At 42.9% G+C, this 18,893-nt stretch overlaps 1 protein-coding gene across 2 annotated transcripts; it reads right to left on the bottom strand.

Moving 5' to 3' along the window:
- Nucleotides 1–765: 765 nt before the first annotated feature.
- On the bottom strand, nt 766–18,641 carry WDR53 (WD repeat domain 53). 2 transcript variants are annotated; one of them, XM_066240783.1, is made up of 3 exons: nt 18,523–18,602; nt 8,667–9,162; nt 769–4,431 (listed from the first exon to the last, which is right to left on the bottom strand). In XM_066240783.1, exons 1-3 carry the CDS (start codon nt 18,591–18,593, stop codon nt 3,838–3,840), a joined length of 1,161 nt encoding a protein of 386 aa, XP_066096880.1. In that variant the 5' UTR covers nt 18,594–18,602; the 3' UTR covers nt 769–3,837. The 2 variants fall into 2 exon arrangements, with proteins under 2 accessions (XP_066096881.1, XP_066096880.1); XM_066240784.1 differs by lacking the exon at nt 8,667–9,162 and having other exon boundaries at nt 766–4,431; nt 18,523–18,641.
- Nucleotides 18,642–18,893: the final 252 nt, after the last annotated feature.

Consider the following 18,893-nt stretch of genomic DNA (forward strand, 5'->3'; position numbering starts at 1 on the left):
TTATTTTTTCCTATCCACATCTCTTAACATTTTCACCTTTTGGATATCCCACGATTCATTTAATATTTAATGAGTACTGTTTGTATGAGTTGGGGGGTCCAGGACAGGCTAGATCAGGGGTCGGGAACCTACAGCTCACGAGCCAGATGTGGCTCTTTTGATGGCTGCATCTGGCTCGCAGACAAATCTTAAAAAAAAAAATGTTAAAAATATAAAACATTCCCATGTATTACAATCAATTCATTTTCTACCACTCATGTTTGCGGGTAGCTGGAGCCAATTACAGCTGTCCTCTGGGACACCAAATTTTTATTGGATAATGCATAATGTACAAGGGTCGTTGTATGGCTCTCACGGAATTACATTTTAAAATATGTGGCGTTCATGGCTCTCTCAGCCTAAAAGGTTCCTGACCCCTGGGCTAGATCCTAAACTTTGAAATGAAACAGCAGAAAACTTGCTCTCAAGTATCTTACATTCTAATAAAAATAGAAAGGCAAGTACAGCCCTGGCCAGTTGGCTCAGTGGTAGAGCGTCGGCCTGGCGTGCAGGAGTCCTGGGTTCGATTCCCGGCCAGGGCACACAGGAGAAGCATCCATCTGCTTCTCCACCCCTCCCCTTCTCCCTCCTCTCTGTCTCTCTCTTTCCCTCCTGCAGCCAAGGCTCCATTGGAGCAAAGTTGGCCTGGGAGCTGAGGATGGCTCTGTGGCCTCTGCCTCAGGCGCTAGAGTGGCTCTGGTTGCAACAGAGCAACGCCTCAGATAGGCAGAGCATCGCCCCCTGGTGGGTGTGCTGGGTGGATACCGGTCGGGCGCATGCGGGAGTCTGTCTGACTGCCTCCCTGTTTCCAACATCAGAAAAATACACACACACACACAAAAAATAGAAAGGCAAGTACATATTTAATTACTATGACTATATTCCTTTAACATAATCCTTTATGATTTACAATTTAATCATATCTGCAAAGACCCTTTTACCAAATAACCTAACATTTACAGGTTTCTAGGATCAGAACCTGTTATCTTTGGAGGACATTTTTAGCTTACTATAGATGGGGGACATTGGAAACCCACTTCATATGGGTGACCACTTAAGTTCTTGTTATCTGAATGGCTGGCTGACTACTGGAGCTGAACTATATTAAAAATAATATCCTGTTTCTCTATAAACCTAGGCTGTGATGCTTTCTCTTGCTTACTTCTTTACCTTAATGTTCTCAAACTCTCATTAACTAAAGTAATGTGGGCATGTCTGTGTTGCTTGAGAACTGTAGCAAAATAGCTGACCTAAGAATGGTTAATTTTGTGTATTATTTTCACACTGTACATTTACCAAAATATCAATGCTTGTAGATCTTTTGGGATTATTAATGAAACCCATGTTCCTTTTTTCGGAGAACTACTTCCTACCAATGGCAGTAGGCCCCATTGGCAATATTGATAATAAGCAAAACACCCCTCTGATCAGACTTGATTGGATCAGAGATAGGCTGTTGACTAAGAAGGACCAAATTTTCATAGAAGACATGGAACATATACACAACACACTTGGCTTCTGGAATTGAAAAGGGTTACAAAAAGGCCATCTTTTGTCAAGTGAAAGCCATTATGTAGAAAGAAGCAGAGACATGCAACCCATGGGACTCAGGAGAGAAAAAAAGTGTAGCTGCATTGTTTCTTGAAGGCTTCCCTGGTTAGAGACTCAGCTGAAGCTGAGCTCCATTTCTGCTTTAGGGTAAGAGAGAATTCTGCTTCCCCACCCGTGTCCCAATAGTTACTTTTCCCTTCTGCTTAGGCAGTCTGAGTGGGCATGTGTTACCAGCAATCAGAAGATGTTTGATTAGGACTGTTTCAATCTAGTTTAAATATTTCTTACCTGCTCCCACAAAATTATTCAGGTAAAATGATGCTGTACTTGGGTCATTTTTCAAAAGATCCTTCTAAAACCTCCAGAGATTAACTAATGATAAGTAGTCCTTCCTGACATTTTAATAAATATTATAATCATTGACTAAGCACAATATTATAAAGATGTGGTTTTTTAAAATAATTAATTAATTTATTTATTTTTTACAGAGACAGTGAGTCAGAGAGAGAGAGACAGGGACGGACAGACAGGAACGGAGAGAGATGAGAAGCATCAATCTTTAGTTTTTTGTTGTGACACCTTAGTTGTTCATTGATTGCTTTCTCATATGTGCTTTGACCGTGGGCCTTCAGCAGACCGAGTAACCCCTTACTGGAGCCAGCGAACTTGAGTCCAAGCTGGTGGGCTTCTGCTCAAACCAGATGAGCCTGCCTCAAGCTGGCAACCTCGGGGTTTTGCACCTGGGTCCTCTGCATCCCAGTCCAACACTCTATCCACTGTGCCACTGCCTGGTCAGGCTATAAAGATGTTTTCACTGCATAAAATTGTGGCATATCCCTTTGTAAGGGATATCTAATTTAACTCCTTCACTTCCAAGTAAGGAAACTCAGGCCCAACATGGCCAAGAACCTTGCCCAGTGCTAGATTAGAATCTTGTTTCTGTCAGTACTCAGACAGGGTCCTTTGTCAATACATTTTTTAGGGCCAAAGGATGGTATTCTCTTTTCCTTAAATTTCAAGAGATCACAAAACAATATTTACTGATTCCCCACTTAATTGGTCAGGAGTCCTTCAGTTGCAAGCTAAAGACCCAGATCAAATAGCTTAAATTAAAAAAAGAAAAGAAAAAGAGGTTCCATGAATACACTTGTTTCAGGCATGATTGGTTCCAGTCCCAAATTACTGTGAGGATTGTACCTCTTCACCTCTATGACAGACTTTCTACAAGGAGGGGCACCTGTAGACTCACATCCTATCAGCTTAGCTACCCCAGCATGTACATGTCAACTGTCACTGGACGTCTCAGTTATGTGAATCAATAAACTCCTTTTGAAGCCAATTCAAATTTGGTTTCTGTCACTTGCAAGTGTTCTGACTAAAATTAAGCTTATTTAAAAAGAGTTCTCCTCAAACAAGAAAAATGGTAACCAATCAGGTTCTCTCATCAAAACACTGAATGTAACAGTAGAATGCAAAGCAGAAGCTGAAAGAAAATGCAAGGAAGACAGCAATCAAGGTCAGGATGAAAAGAAACTTACTGTTGACACACAATAGTCTATCTCTTTCAATCTTGTACCTTGAGCTTATTTGTGACTTCAGCTTATTCTTGGTCCCACCAGCATCATGGCCTACTTGCTGCATATCCTAAACTGATTTGACCCTAAAACCCTCTTCTCAGAAACAGCAAAAGATAAATTGTCCACAAAGCCTTCTGGGTTTTACACAGATCAAACAAGACAGGTTTCCTCTTCCAACCTGGTAAGCCTCTTCATAGCATCCTAGGATCTGAAATAACTCATGTTATATCTAATGCAGTGACCACACTTGGGTTAGGATGTGGGCTTCCTTAAGGCAGGAGGCTTGACAAGACAACTGAGATCCTTTGCAGGCAAGTACTTATACCTGCAAATTTCCTGAGTTCTCAAGTTACTTAACATCTCTGAGTCTCAATTCCTGCAGCAATAAAATGGGGGAAATCACTGATTTGAAATAAAAAGGAAATATATGTAAAATCACTGATACATATTCAATAGTGAATATTAGTTCCCTTCTTTTTTTCCCCCTAAATTTTCATGTAATTTTCTATATACAGTATTATCCAATTATCTTCTTTTGCTCAAATGTCTTAAAATTTATACAATGAAATGGCTTAGTCTACATATGAGAAACAGTTTAAACAAAGAAACAGGATTTTTTTTTTTTTTTACCTAAAATTTTGCCACAGGTTTTCAGAAGTTTTTATTGGATTTAAAATTCTTTTAAGGGATATACAGATATGCAACTAGTTTGATCAGCTACTAATATATTTTGGTGACCCTTTATTTTTGTACTCAAGAGCGAGTTCAGTTTTTCTCCATGGTCAATAGTTAGCTTTGGTAACATTTTGCCCTGTTCTTCATCTGTTACTGAGGCATCACTGTTTTCACCCTGCTTGGTATAAGTTGCTCTCTTAGTGTTCTTCCTGTGGAAATGTTTTGTAGGACTCTTCTTTTTTTTCTCAACTCCACTGCTCACATCCCATAACATCATCTTCCCATCATTTCCTCCAGTAAGCAGCAAATAGGACTCTGGCAGAAAGCAGACCTGAGATACTCCCAAAGTGTGGCCCTTAAATCCCAGTTCCTGTTCACACTTGACTCCCATCACCCTAAAGACTCGAACCTTACCATCTTCAGCACCACAACTAAAAATATTGCCACAAGATGCCACAGATACAGAATGGGCAAGAGCAGGGTTTAAAAGCTGACCAGGTGATTGTGGACTCTCCATTTCCTCTGTTTCATCCTCCTGTAAATTTGTAATCCAAAGTGGCCGGGCTTTCTGAAGGTTCCAAAGTATCACCTTTAAATAAAGGAAGTTACACAGTCAAATAGAGTTCTAGCTATCTTGCTCAACTACCATGCATATTCTGCTTCTAATAAAATCATCAAAGTAGTCTGAGAGTGATTAGTAGGATATATTTCCAGCAATATTAAGAAAAAGTTTAGAGGGCACAAGAAGGCTTTCCTAGCTACTCCAGACCACTTTTCTTTCCCATATTTAATTCCTTTGCTATTAATTTACATATACTACTAGCTTGTCAGTTTCTTGAGATTTAACTCATCTTTGTTAATGCCTAGCATAATGGCCTGGAAAAAGCAGAAATTCTAAATATGAATGTTTATTAATTTGATATCTTGGTATATTTGGCTTTATGTTGTTTTTTACCAGGATCTCAGACCTACTAAATTTATTTAAATGAAGGCTTATTAAAATGAAACAATAAGCTGTGTGAATTTATTCTGTAGTGATTCATTTTCTTCCTATAGTAATCAATTTGAAAAGGAAAATATTCTTAATACTTTTAGAGAGAATAGAGTTTTATTTTACCATCAAGTATTATCCCTGAACTATGACTCACAATTTAGAATGGACACCAGAATAAGCAAGAGCTTGTTTAGAATCAAAAACATAGATCTGAACTGACAAGATTACTACTATTGATATTAAGAATTTGGTTTTCAGAAGTGATATATAACACATATTCTGCTTCTACTGGGGAAAGAACTGAAAATCCTTTTGGATTGGATTTACATTATACTAAGTGGCCAATAATCACTATTTGGGTGAAGACAACAGACTATTAACAAATTAAGATACATGTAACTAAAACAAAAAAACATCAGAAAATGTAACAAAAAATGAGTACTAAAATTTGATGTGGAAATAATCTCTATAAAAAAAACCTGAACACAGGAAAATGAACACTCCAAAATCTGCCAGTTTAATTGCATTGGCAGGTGACCCCCAAGTTCTTTTTCACACAGCCCTCACAATACCTGGATCATAATTATTTTTCTCGTTAAACATCAAAACATGAGTAATAACCAAAGTGTTTTTTAGCAGCTTAAACATTTTGTATTAACATCTACAGTGTTAATAACCATCCTCAACTCTACCAATTCAAGAATCATTTCCAAGTATTATAGAGTCTAATTATTCCTGCTTAGCCATTCTCTTTATACTTCTTTATTCTTCCTAACTGCCAGTGATTCCAACGTTGTTTCACAATTTCCCAACCACCTGATCTAGCAGGAGAGCTAGAGATAATGAAGAAAAGAATACAAAAGTTTGGGGTTTATGGTTCAATAAAACACAAAAGGAGAGAAAGTGGAAACTAGCCATTTTTTTAGAGCACACGAGAGAGGGAGAGAGAGGGGGGGATAAAGGAGAGATGAGGACCATCAACTTGTAGTTGTGGCTCTTTAGTTCTTCACTGATTGCTTCTCATACATGTCTTGACCAGAGGGCTCCAGCTGAACAAGTGGCCCCTCGCTAAAGCCAGCAACCCTGGGATCATGTCAACAATCCCACACTCACCCAGATGAGCCTGTGTGCTCAAGCCAGCAACCTCAGTGTTTTGAACCTGGACCTCAGCATTCCAGGTTGATGCTCTATCCACTGTGCCACCACTGGTGAGGCACAAAATTATTTCTTATAGTGGTTTCTAGCAAGTGCCTGCCACTAAAGCTTCCTACCCAGAACTGCATGCAAAATGGTAATTTCTGGATACCCACTTCTTATCTAATCTGAAGAAGTTAAATAATTTTTGAATACCTAATTGTTTATTGCCATGCCTAGTAGTTAAATAATGAACCAGTGACTGAAAAGTGATATAGCTTACAGATGAAAGAATGACTAGTCAGAGACATTGTACAATTTGCCTACTTAAAATATCCACCTGGTTGTGTAGGTCTTTCTGAACAACCTAGTAGGCAGATTATCACTAGTAAGGTAGAAAATTGTAGGTTTTAAAGTGCTTGAGAAAGACCTAGGAGTAGAAAAAGGAGTTTAGAGATTATAGGGTCACTGTGCCCACTAAGTCTAGAATAATTCTAAACAGACAGTTTTGGTAGAATAGTGCTTCATTGTTTAGGGCAGCGGTTCTCAACATGTGGGTCGCGACCCCGGCAGGGGTCAAACGACCAAAACACAGGGGTCGCCTAAAGCCATCGGAAAATATGGTTGAGAACCGCTGGCTTAGGGCCTGTCCCAGCACTGCAGGACATCCACTGATTCTGCCTACTAAATGCTGGTAGCCTGAGAGAAGGGGAATGGCAGTCACAGTGACAACAGAAACAAGCTTCATCTATTTCTAAATTCTGAATGGGTGAGAACGGTGGAGGAGAGAGTGGTCAAGATCCACTGGCCAAGAAGGTGGAAAGACAAAACCTTTGAAGCTATGAACAGAATCACAGAAGATATTATGTATATAGTTGAGAAAGTAGATGAAATGCCTAGAATAGTACTGGGCACACAGGTCATTTAATAAACCATGCTTCTTGCCCAGGCTAGATAGCTCAGTTGGTTGAAGTATAGTCCCAATGTGCCAAGGCTGTGGGTTCAATCCCTGGTCAGGGCAAATCGATGTTTCTCTTTCTTCTGTCCTCTTTAAAATCAATACATAAATTTAAAATAAATAAATAAGTGGGTTTTTTTAGAAGTCTCCTATTTCCAAATCAAGAGCCTTTTCTTTTCTTCTTTTTTTTAATACAGGGACAGAGATAGAGTCAGAGAGAGGGATAGATAGGGACAGACAGACAAGAACAGAGAGATAAGAAGCATCAATGATCAGTTTTTCGTTTTTGACACCTTAGTTGTTCATTGATTGCTTTCTCATATGTGCCTTGACTGCGGGCCTTCAGCAGACTGAGTAACCCCTTGCTCGAACCAGCGACCTTGGGTCCAAGCTGGTGAGCTTTTGCTCAAGCCAGATGAGCCCGCAAACTGGCAACCTCGGGGTCTCAAACCTGGGTCCTCCTCATCCCAGTTCGACGCTCTATCCATTGCGCCACTGCCTGGTCAGGCAAAAGCCTTTTCTAACATAGTCATATTCTGTTTAAAATATCATGCAAAAAAAAAAAAAGTTTTTGGAGCCAGAGAGAATGCAGTTTGAATCTCAATTCAGGTTGCTGTGTGAACACTAAATTTGAATCTATTTCCTCATGTCTATAAAAGAATAACTATCTAGCAGGGTATAATTAGAATTAAAACTAATATATGTAAAACACTGGCAAGTATTAAGTGCTCACCAGAAAGAATTCATGATTATTCTCACTCCACTGATATGAGATTTGCTCTTAGAAGTATGTCTGCTGTGGGAAAAGTTTGAACTATATGAAAGCCTTTTTTTTAGAGAGACAAAGAAAGAGAGAGAGGGATAGATAGGAATAGACAGGAACAAAGAGAGATGAGAAGCATCAATCATCAGTTTTTCCATTGTGGTACCTTAGTTGTTCATTGATTGCTTTCTCATATGTGCCTTGTCTGTGGGGTTATAGCAGACTGAATAACCCTTTGCTCAAGCCAGCGACCTTGGGTCCAAGCTGGTGAGCTTTGCTCAAACCAGATGAGCCCGCACTCAAGCTGGTGACCTCGGGGTCTCGAACTTGGGTCTTCCGCATCCCAGTCTGTGCCACCGCCTGGTCAGGCATGAAAGCTTTTATTAAACTAAATTCTGCTTCTATTCCTAAGACTTCTATTTAGACCAGCATATCCACAAAATGTCCCCCACATAATGGGGTTTCTAGATATACCTACTCTCCTATGAATGTGAGCTAATCTGTGATTTTCCTTTCAAAACTCAGCATGAAAATGCTTTGATCCTGGTCACCAATATCTCAATTAACACACCCTAGAATTTTAAAGTAAAAAAACCCAGATCCAATCCCTCCAACTCTTTTTTTAAAACAACACAGAGTTTGTAGAACGTGGGTGATAAACTCTGCCTTCAGTATGCACTTTGTTTAACAAATGTTTAGAGTCAAATATTTGAATTCTCAAGTTTTAGAAATGTATTAAAGCACAGAGAAAGTAAGAATCAAGGATTAATGATTACTTTGTGATTAAACCTGACAGGCTTTGTCAAGTTAGCATAAACATACAGTAGATGTAAAGCTTATGGTGTGTGTGTGTGTGTGTGTAAAACATGTTAGTAAAGAATAAAAAATTTAAAGATATATTTAGGCTGATGAAAAATTTGATTTTGTCAGCAAATCTCATTTAGAAATTATTCAAGTACTCTTGTAAAGCATCACCTGCATATCGAGTCCACATGACACCAGGCTCTGAGGCCTTTGAGGCCGAAAAGCCACAGAAGAACAGATATTGGAATGTCTCTTCAGTGATCTGCTAACTTTCTTATTTTCCAAGTCTAGGATTTTGATTGTTCCAGAGTCATCAGCAGAAGCCAACAGGTTTTCAGTTTCATTCAATGAAAGGCAATTTATTTCTTCTTCATTCACATGAAAATGGTCCAGGGAACTTTTGAGGGATCTGACATCCAGTATGCTAATGGTTTCTCCATGAGAAGCATAGAGCTTGGTGGGGCAGGAGAGAGAGAATAGGACACTGGTAACATCATCGGCCCCTGGAAAGTGTGTGTGTCCCAGTGGAGTCCCATCTTCACTCCAAGTCATGAGATCTCCACCCTCTGCTCCAGAAGCCACTAGCCCTTCTGCACTTGCATTCAAACAGAGAATAGGAGAAGAATGTCCACCTGTCCACTTGACAGCCATAATGGCCCAGAAGATTCTGTAAAAGGGGAGAAAAAACTATCATGTCATTATTTTACTTAAGAACTTGATGATAGCAGACAAATGCAGTAAGTAATATTTCATTTAAATATTTTAAAAAGATTATCTAAAATACTCGACAACAAAAAGAGGCATTTGAAGATCAAGTCTACAAAAGCCTAGATGAACACAGGGTTGTGGCGTACCAAGCTGGAAATGATGAAAGAGGCTTCCTTTGCAATCAGGGGTCCAGGTAGGCCTGGTTCTCCAGCCTTTGTTTATTTATTTATTTATTTGCAAATCAGAGAGAGCGAAAGGGAAAGGTACAGAGACAAGAAGGGAGATGAGAAGCATTAATTTGGAGTTGCGTCATTTTAGTTGTTCACTGATTGCTTCTCATATGTGCCTTGACTGGGGGCTCAACCTGAGCCAGTGACTCCTTGCTCCAGCCCAGCAACCTTGGGCTTCAAGCCAGTGACCTTTGAGCTCAAGCCAACAACCATGGGATCATTTAGATGATCCCATGCTCAAGCCAGCAACCTCAGGGTTCTGAACCTAGGACTTCAGCAACCCACGTCGATGCTCTATCCACTGTGCCACCACATATCAGGCTCTCCCGCTTTTTTTTTTTCTTTTCCTGAAGTTGGAAACAGAGAGGCAGTCAGACAGACTCCTGCATGCACCCGACCGGGATCCACCCGGCATGCCCACCAGGGGGCGATGCTCTGCCCATCTGGGGCTTCGCTCTGTTGCAACCAGAGCCATTCTAGCGCCTGAGGCAGAGGCCACAGAGCCATCCTCAGTGCCCGGGCCAACTTTGCTCCAATGGAGCCTTGGCTGTGGGAGGGGAAGAGAGAGACAGAGAGGAAGGAGAGGGGGAGGGGTGGAGAAGCTGATTGGGCACGTCTCCTGTGTGCCCTGGCCGGGAATCAAACCCAGGACTCCTGTATGCCAGGCTGATGCTCTACCACTGAGCCAAGTGGCCAGGGCCACTCTCCCGCTTTTGATGTGAGGCTCACATAAGAATAAACACTAAATGTGTTTGTTTTAAATTAAAAAATTATTTTTAAGAGTGGGCTGCACAATCATCCAATTATATCTTTTGTCAGAATAATGTTTTAGAGAGTGAGCTCTGGAGCTAAAGTCTCTGGGTTTGAACAGTTCTACTACCTATTAGATGGATGACTTTGGGCAAAATACTGAAACTCCTTTCTGTGACTCTCTTTCCTTCTCTATAAAATGGGGATAATAATATCACCCATTTCATAGAATCAGAGAGAATTAAATGTGGTAATATATGTAAAGCACGTATAATAGTGCCTGGGACTAATGAGTGCTCAACAAATACTACCATTAATTTTTTCCCTACTTTTATTAGGCTGGTCAATGTGGTACCAATGGTCCTCATAGTATGTCTTCCGGACTACTGGCATTAGCATCACCTAGGAACTTGTTGGAAATATAAATTGTGACCTCACCTTAGACCCACTGAGTCAAACTGGAGTTGGGGCCCAGCAATGCATTTCAACAGGCCCTCCAGGTGATTCTGATGCATGCTAGAATTTGAGAACCTATACTACACCAATAGTCATCTGGGAAGCTGGTTTGAAATGCAGACCCTTTGGTCTTACTACCCAAGACTAATTGGTAGGTTATCTACTTTTATTCTCAAAACAATCCTTCTGATTGGTATTATTCCATTTTAAAGATAGTAAAACTGAGTCTCAGAAATGCTCAATAATTTGACCAAAGTCTCCTGGCCCTTAGGACTTGTACAGGAATCCAATAAATAATTTTTAAATAATGAACCTTTTTCTAACAATTCCACTTGACAACAGTTTTACTTGTTAGTATTCTTTTTTTTTTTTTTTTCTGAAGCTGGAAACGGGGAGAGACAGTCAGACAGACTCCCGCATGCGCCCCACCGAGATCCACCCGGCACGCCCACCAGGGGCTACCGCTCTGCCCACCAGGGGGCGATGCTCTGCCCCTCCTGGGCGTCGCTCTGTGCGACCAGAGCCACTACAGCGCCTGGGGCAGAGGCCAAGGAGCCATCCCCAGCGCGCCGGGGCCATCTTTGCTCCAATGGAGCCTCGGCTGCGGGAGGGGAAGAGAGAGACAGAGAGGAAGGAGGAGGGGGGTGGAGAAGCAAATGGGCGCCTCTCCTATGTGCCCTGGCCGGGAATCGAACCCGGGTCCCCCGCACGCCAGGCCGACGCTCTACCGCTGAGCAAACCGGCCAGGGCTACTTGTTAGTATTCTTTAAAGTACAGAAAATTACTAAAAGCTACTAATAATTCATTACTGCTCTTAAATGTACTCACAAAATTTTAATCACATTATCACCTACTTGCACTATACAGTAGTAGTACTTACATACAAAATTTTAGATTCCCGATATGCTAGGCAGCCCAACTCTATAAACTGGAATTGCCACATACTTCCCTGCTTTAACTGCCTATGGGCAAAGCGAAAAAGGAAATCAGGGCAATTAATACTAGTCTAAATTTAATTTTTTATTTCACAAGTCAAGGGAGAATTTACTTAGTAAAAGCCACCAGAGTTGCTTTACTATTTTCAAGTATGACACCTAAGTTTTATCCCATGGTACAGAGATAAATTTCCTAATATTGTTTTGAAAATAACCTGGCAATCTGCCTAAAGTTTCTACTCCCAACACAAAGTTTCTTCCCTCCTATTTTTAGGCATACACACACAAATCACTAGACCGAAAAAAAAAAATCACTAATCTGTTAGCAATCAAAGTTAACAGAAATAATGTCACAAAATCAAACAGCAATTTTCATAAAGATGACAAAATGGGAAAGACAAAAAGATACATTTCTAAGAAATCTCAGGGGAAGCACTCAATTAGTATTCAGGTGAAACTACTGTAATTAAACAGAGACTGAAGCAAATAAGTTTTAATACAGAGGTTTAGAGAGGAAATGACTCAGAAGGAGGTAAAGACAGAGAGCCCTGGGTAGTTTGATTTTTGCTGACAAGCACTGAAATACCAGTTAAATAATTTTCTACCATAACAAAGGCTGTTGCCAAATGTTCCAGTCAAATTAGAAAAAAGGACTTAGCATAACTAAAAATGAAAGATATAATTATTTAGGCTTAGGAACTACTGTCTATGGTGACTACTAACTTATATAATAAAGACAGTATCCTACCTTAAAGTATGAAATTTGAATTAGGCATTAAAAAGGCATTTCAGTTAACAAGTAATTTTTATATTTATTTTTTTATTGATTTTAGAGAAAGGAGAGGGAGGGAGGGAGAGGGGGAGAGAGAGGGAGAGAGAGAGAGAGAGAGAGAGAGAGAGAGAGAGAGAGAGAGAAAGGCACTGGCAGAGGAGTGGGTATGAGCCTTGACTGGGCAAGCCCAGGTTTTCAAACTGGCGACCTCAGCATTCTAAGTTGATGATTTACCCACTGTGCCACCACAGGTCAGCCTGACCACTTATTTCCTAAGTTAGAGTTTTAATTTTTCTATGGTGTATTAATGTTAATGTTATTAGCCTGGAAGTCTGCTAATTACAGCTTTAAATTTTTGTGTGCTTTTGGATCTCTGCTGGGAGTTTAGGGTTTCTCTAAGACAGGGGTCCCCAAACTTTTTACACAGGGGGCCAGTTCACTGTCCCTCAGACCGTTGGAGGGCTGGACTATAAAAAAAAACTATGAACGGCCCTGGCCGGTTGGCTCAGCGGTAGAGCGTCGGCCTGGCGTGCGAGGGACCCGGGTTCGATCCTGGCCAGGGCACATAGGAGAAGCGCCCATTTGCTTCTCCACCCCCACCACCTCCTTCCTCTCTGTCTCTCTCTTCCCCTCCCGCAGCCAAGGCTCCATTGGAGCGAGGATGGCCCGGGCGCTGGGGATGGCTCCGTGGCCTCTGCCCCAGGCGCTGGAGTGGCTCTGGTCGCGGCAGAGCGATGCCCAGGATGGGCAGAGCATCGCCCCCTGGTGGGCAGAGCGTCGCCCCTGGTGGGCGTGCCGGGTGGATCCCGGTGGGGCGCATGCGGGAGTCTGTCTGACTGTCTCTCCCCGTTTCCAGCTTCAGAAAAATACAAAAAAAAAACAAAAAAAAAAACTATGAACAAATCCCTATGCACACTGCACATATCTTTTTTAAAGTAAAAAAATAAAACGGGAACAAATACAATATTTAAAATAAAGAACAAGTAAATTTAAATCAACAAACTGACCAGTATTTCAATGGGAGCTATGCTCCTCTCACTGACCACCAATGAAAGAAGTGCCCCTTCCGGAAGTGAGGCGCGGGGGGGGGGGGGGGGGGGGGGGGGCGCAGATAAATGGCCTCAGGGAGCCGTAGTTTGGGTCTCCTGCTCTAAGATAAGGTTTAGGCAGGGTTTCTCACAGGGAACCTAAGTAAATGCTAACTGTAAGACAAAAGTTTTAGCAGGTTTTCTTCCTAATACAATTATTTTCTGGAAAAGGTTACCGGTAATTCAATTTTAAAACTACATTTGGTTAAGCTCCATGTCCAAGTGTGAGGTTAGGCAATGCAATAATTGGATTTTATAGTAAATGGACTATTACAGACAACATAGGTCTGTAAATTTTCATACGAGAACCTGTAGTAATTATCAGTCTATTAATCTCCTAAGACCAAGGCCAGCTATACCTTAACCTCTATGCCAGAGTAAAAAACAAGCTAAGCTAATAATGTCTCTATCACATGGATAACATTTACTGATTACCTAGTTAGAAAAACAGAAAGAGTTGGGAAAGCCTCAGAAACCCATATACTGCGCCTTTTGATTTTAGTCAATCAACTTTATCATGCAGAGTACTAATGCATAATTCAACCAAATCCCCCAAAATCACTTTAGTCTGCAAAATCAAAATTTATTATTATTTGATACACACCCAAAGACCACCATAAAAAAGTGTTAAACAGACTGCTGTGGTAAAAGGTAATGGAAAAAATTAATTAAATCTGCATTAAATCAAAACAATCTTTCAGAAAAAAGTTGTCAAGCTATTGTTTCTTGTTGTTCTCTTCTGGGAGCTGACCGGAAAAAGGTAAGTGCCTCTATCCCCACGTTCAGGTATCAAGTCAACAATTCTCGTAAGACAGATACCTTAAGGGTCAAGCACAACAATTAATCATATCCTATTTTGAATTACTTTAATTAGATAATTGATTCCTTCCAGCACGTAATGAGATCATGGAGTGGGTGTGGAAAGCTGAAGTATTTTGAGAGCATTTTTAGAAAGGGTGGAGGGCAAGAGTTGGCAATCTCAACAGCCAGAGAGCATGATACTGAACATGAGGGACGGGATATGGTCAAGAGGGTGATGAGCAGGTGAAAGAATTGTACAGAGAAAAGGAAGTATGATAAAGAAAATCTCTTCCTACTCTTAAATTTAACCTGGGTCACAAAAAGTCACCTCATTGTCTAAACCAGATTAGCACCAGAATCATCTGATTGGATCCTTGAAAGGCTCTACCTTACCTATACTGTGAAAAACAGAATAAAGGCCAACATCGTGAATAACTCAATGATCTCTAAACATTGCTCCAACAGAGGCCAGACAGTGCTCGGTGGGGAAACCCCAGTCTTGTAGTCTGCCCAACCCATCTTGCCTCAGTGCCTCCTGCCTCTGTGCCTTCTCTAAAAGGGGGCTGGTGGGTACTAACAGCAAATGGAGTGGACTCCTGGCTGTTAAGGGCTAAGCCCCTCCTAGTACCTTTGCGAAGGGTTTTTTATTCTTATTTTTATTTTTTTGTATTTCTCTGAAGTTGGAAACGGGGAGGCAGTCAGACAGACTCCTGCATACACCTGACCGGGATCCACCTGGCATGCCCACCAGGGGGCGATGCTCTGCCCATCTGGGGCTTCGCTCTGTTGCAACCAGAGCCATTCTAGCGCCTGAGGCAGAGGCCATGGAGCCATCCTCAGCGCCTGGGCCAACTTTGCTCCAATGGAGCCTTGGCTGCGGGAGGGGAAAAGAGAGAGAGGAAGGAGAGGGGGAGGGGTGGAGAAGCAGATGGGCGCTTCTCCTGTGTGCCCTGTCCGGGAATCGAACCCGGGACTCCTGCATGCCAGGCTGACACTCTACCACTGAGCAAACCGGCCAGGGCTAGGTTTTTTTTTTTTTTTTTTTTTTTTTTAATGTTTATTTTACTGATTTCAGAGAGAGGAAGGGAGAGAGTAGGAGAGAGACAGGAACATTTGTTCCTGTATGTGCCCTGACAGGGGATCAAACTGGCAATCTCTGAACTTCAGGATGATGCATGCTCTAACCAACTGAGAGATCCAGCCAGGGATAGGAAGGGGTTTTTAACACTGCTACATTGGCTGTGATTCCTGGGGTGCCCTCCACTACCCTCTGCTCAGTAACAGGCCCTCATTAATTACATTACTGGACAAAAGTGCTTAGCACTTGAGTTACAGTTGGGCAGATAAAATATATTATGCTCACTTTGTTAAAGATGGCGCTGCCCACGTGGAAGCGTCGCCCAGGTGACATTAGTTGCCCTTCTTGGGATGGGCGTGACTATATATGTTAATGTGTGTTGGGGGCTGGCTGTGGCAGGCAGGATCCTTGTAGCCTGGGGCTTGGTTTTCCGACTAAGCCTTACCCACCCTTTTTGATGTGGGGTGATGAACTCTCATGAGGAATCCCATTATGCCTCAGATAAGTGACTTTGTATTAGAGACTTCCCTATTTGTATATTGGATTAAAAGTTTGGATTTCTACACTATAAAGGGGGGCAGACTGGGAGCTTGCTCTCTCTCAGTTCCTGAGATTAACATTAGAGGAGAGAGCAGAGAAAGGCCACGTGGAGGAGGCCAGGAGAAGCAGCCAAGATGGTGGAGTGCTGAGTGAGAAGCCAGTTAGTGCAGAGTTTGTGTGTGGAGAAGGAAGGAGATGGGGAACAGAGGTGAGTAAGTCTGGTGAGCTAGAAACCTTTGATTTTAGGAAACTCAGGACAAGTCAATAGCTTTGTGAGCACTGAATGAGTGGGTTTTGGAGCCCAGTGTGTGTTTTACTTGCCCGCCGGGTGCAAGGTAGGATTAAAGATGATGGCCCACCAGTTCTTGGCTCCACTGTTTCATTACCGTCTGTCCGAATCTAATGCGAACCTGCCAGGCTGCTGTGATGGTGGCCACGGCTACTGGCCTTACATTTGGCATAGTCTGTGGCAGGATTCGATACAGATGAGTATAGAGTCATCACCACCTTTGAGTGGTGGAGTAGAGGACTGGCTGCTGTTATGATTCCCCATGGCTGTCCTTTTGGGGATCGTAGGCTGGCTGACTTTTACAGCCATGCGTGAGGAAACCGAGAGCTCTGTGGAAGAGGCTGCCCGGGACCTGCAAACCGAGCAGTGGAAGGAGCTGGAGCAAACGCAGGAGAAACATGCAGACCCTGGAGCTGGAGGAAGTGCTAGAGGAGGAGGCCGACCAGGTTTGCGAGATTCACCTGGAAATGGAGCAGCAGCTGGAGGAGGAATCACAGGTTTGTGAGTTGCAGATTGCCCTGGACATTGCGGAGAGCCAGCAGTGGCAGGAAGCCAGGGCTAAGGCTGGGGCTGCAAGGTCTGCGGAGCAGAAAGCGGCGGCAGCCCGGGGCTCGAGCCCAGCTGCGGGGGCTGATGTTTCCAGTTCCTCTATGGAGGATGAGGAGAATCGGGCTGGAGTTGCAATCCACAGTCTCCAGAAGATGAGAGCCCAGCTGGAAGGAGTACCTGCTACGCTCCTGGTAGGTCTACGATTTTGGGACACAGGGGTGGATGCCATCATGCTTTGCGGAGCAGAGATGGAAATGCTGACTGCCATTGTGTTGGGCAGATAAAATACATTATGCTCACTTTGTTAAAGATGGCACTGCCCACGGGGAAGCCCGTCGCCCAGGTGACATTAATGTGTGTTGGAGGCGGGGTGGGGGCAGGCAGGATCCTTATAGCCTGGGGCTTGGTTTTAGGACTAAGCCTTTCCCACCCTTTTTGATGTGGGGTGGTGCAATCCCATCATGCCCCAGATAAGTGACTTTGTATTTGAGACTTCCCCTATTTTGTATATTAGATTAAAGGTTTTGATTTCTACACTATAAAATGGGGGCAGACGGGAGCTTGCTCTCTTGGTTCCTGAGAAAGCATTAGAGGAAAGAGCATAGCAGAGAGCAGAGAGAGGCCATGTGGAATAGGCCAGGAGAAGCAGCCAAGATGGTGGAGTGCTGAGGGAGAAGCCAGTTTGTGCAGAGTTTGTGCAGCATATACACTAATAAAGGAAAGTTAAGTATCTTCCCAGACACAAGTTGGTCTTTCTTCCTTGGATGACCTATGAGTGAGAGCTGAAAAATTAAGCAAACTCTGTAGACTGAGGTTATACTATAGTCACTAGCATTGTAATAAGTATGGATTAACTTTTCATGTTTGGGTTTTCCAAAGTTGATCTTGATGTGGCGAATCTGGATAGCAACAAAATAACTAAAGGGCTATGCCATTGGCACTAGCAAGAATGAAAAGAATCTAGGTTACTAAACATGTTGGAAAACAAACAAAAACCTGGGAAGAAAGCAATGCAACTGGTTGCTGTTTATTTTTACCGGAGAACAAGAAATGAATTATACACAAGAAGGGAGCTTCTGGAAAGATCTCTTTCTTACACAAAGGCAAGACAGTGGAGTTGACTAGTAAAGGAAACTGAACCCTATTATAATAATAAAATTACTTCACGTAGTTTTTTGAGAATTATATAAAAATCCGCGTAAAGGACCCTAGTAGAGTGCCTGGCTTACATGATAGTTATTATTTTTCCTTGCTAAATATTTAAAGGCTGTCAGTAAACTTTTTCAACTAAGAAAACATAGTATGACCAAACAATGTTTAAGTTCTAACCTTTCCAAGAAGCCACCTACAATTAAGGTCTCCATATCATCCTCCCTACTGGAATGTCTAATTAAATAAAAACACACAGCCTTAATCGGAGTTGATAGGGAAACTTAGGAAGGGCTACATTTCGACCAAAAGAATGGAGCACTTAATAAGGTTACCCAAACATTGAGGGGAGATTGTTCCAAAGGTAGCGCCCTTTCTTTCCGAATACACGCTAGGACACACGTCCTGACGAGTACTGGTACTCAGAAAAACAAGATCTAACTAGGAAAAGACGACTTTAGCTGCTGAAGGTAAAGAAAGAAGACCCAATTCAGCCGAAGGCGGCGGAGCTAGGGATTGGCTAGCAAGGAAAGAGAAATCTCATGCATTAGGGTGAAGTCTGAAACAGAGACCTAGCTGACACAGGGAAACCTAACAGGGTGAGGCCCAGGAAAACCAACGCGGGACCACAAGGAAAAGGCATCATAAACTAGCCACTAGCCCTCCCGCGTAAGGTTCCTACCTGCTCTTCCCGTTTCCCTGTTCGGCGCCTCGTGATGACGTCACTCCAAGGCACCCAATCCCTGTTAGCATAGAGCATGAAGCGCCTCAGCCAAACAGTCACATCCGGGGCTGAGAGGAACCGCGGGGCTGGCTGGGCGTGCGCCCTTGCTTCGTGCCCTCAACCCGCATGGGGGAGCCACGGGTGCGCCACGGGGAGGCCCTGCGAGTCGGGTGGTTCCGGCGCCCGCGCTGAACCGCGGGGGAGGGGCGGGGACGCCCGTGCGGCGGGTGTGTCTGCCCTCAGTGAGGCGGGGCGCCGGCGGACGCACCGGGCAGGGGCGGGAGTGGCGGAGGCGCCGGACGGTTGGCTGTGAAAGGGGCCGTGAGCGT

Source organism: Saccopteryx bilineata, chromosome 8 (assembly GCF_036850765.1).
Source record: "Saccopteryx bilineata isolate mSacBil1 chromosome 8, mSacBil1_pri_phased_curated, whole genome shotgun sequence".
In the NCBI taxonomy this organism is placed as follows: Eukaryota; Metazoa; Chordata; class Mammalia; order Chiroptera; family Emballonuridae; genus Saccopteryx; species Saccopteryx bilineata.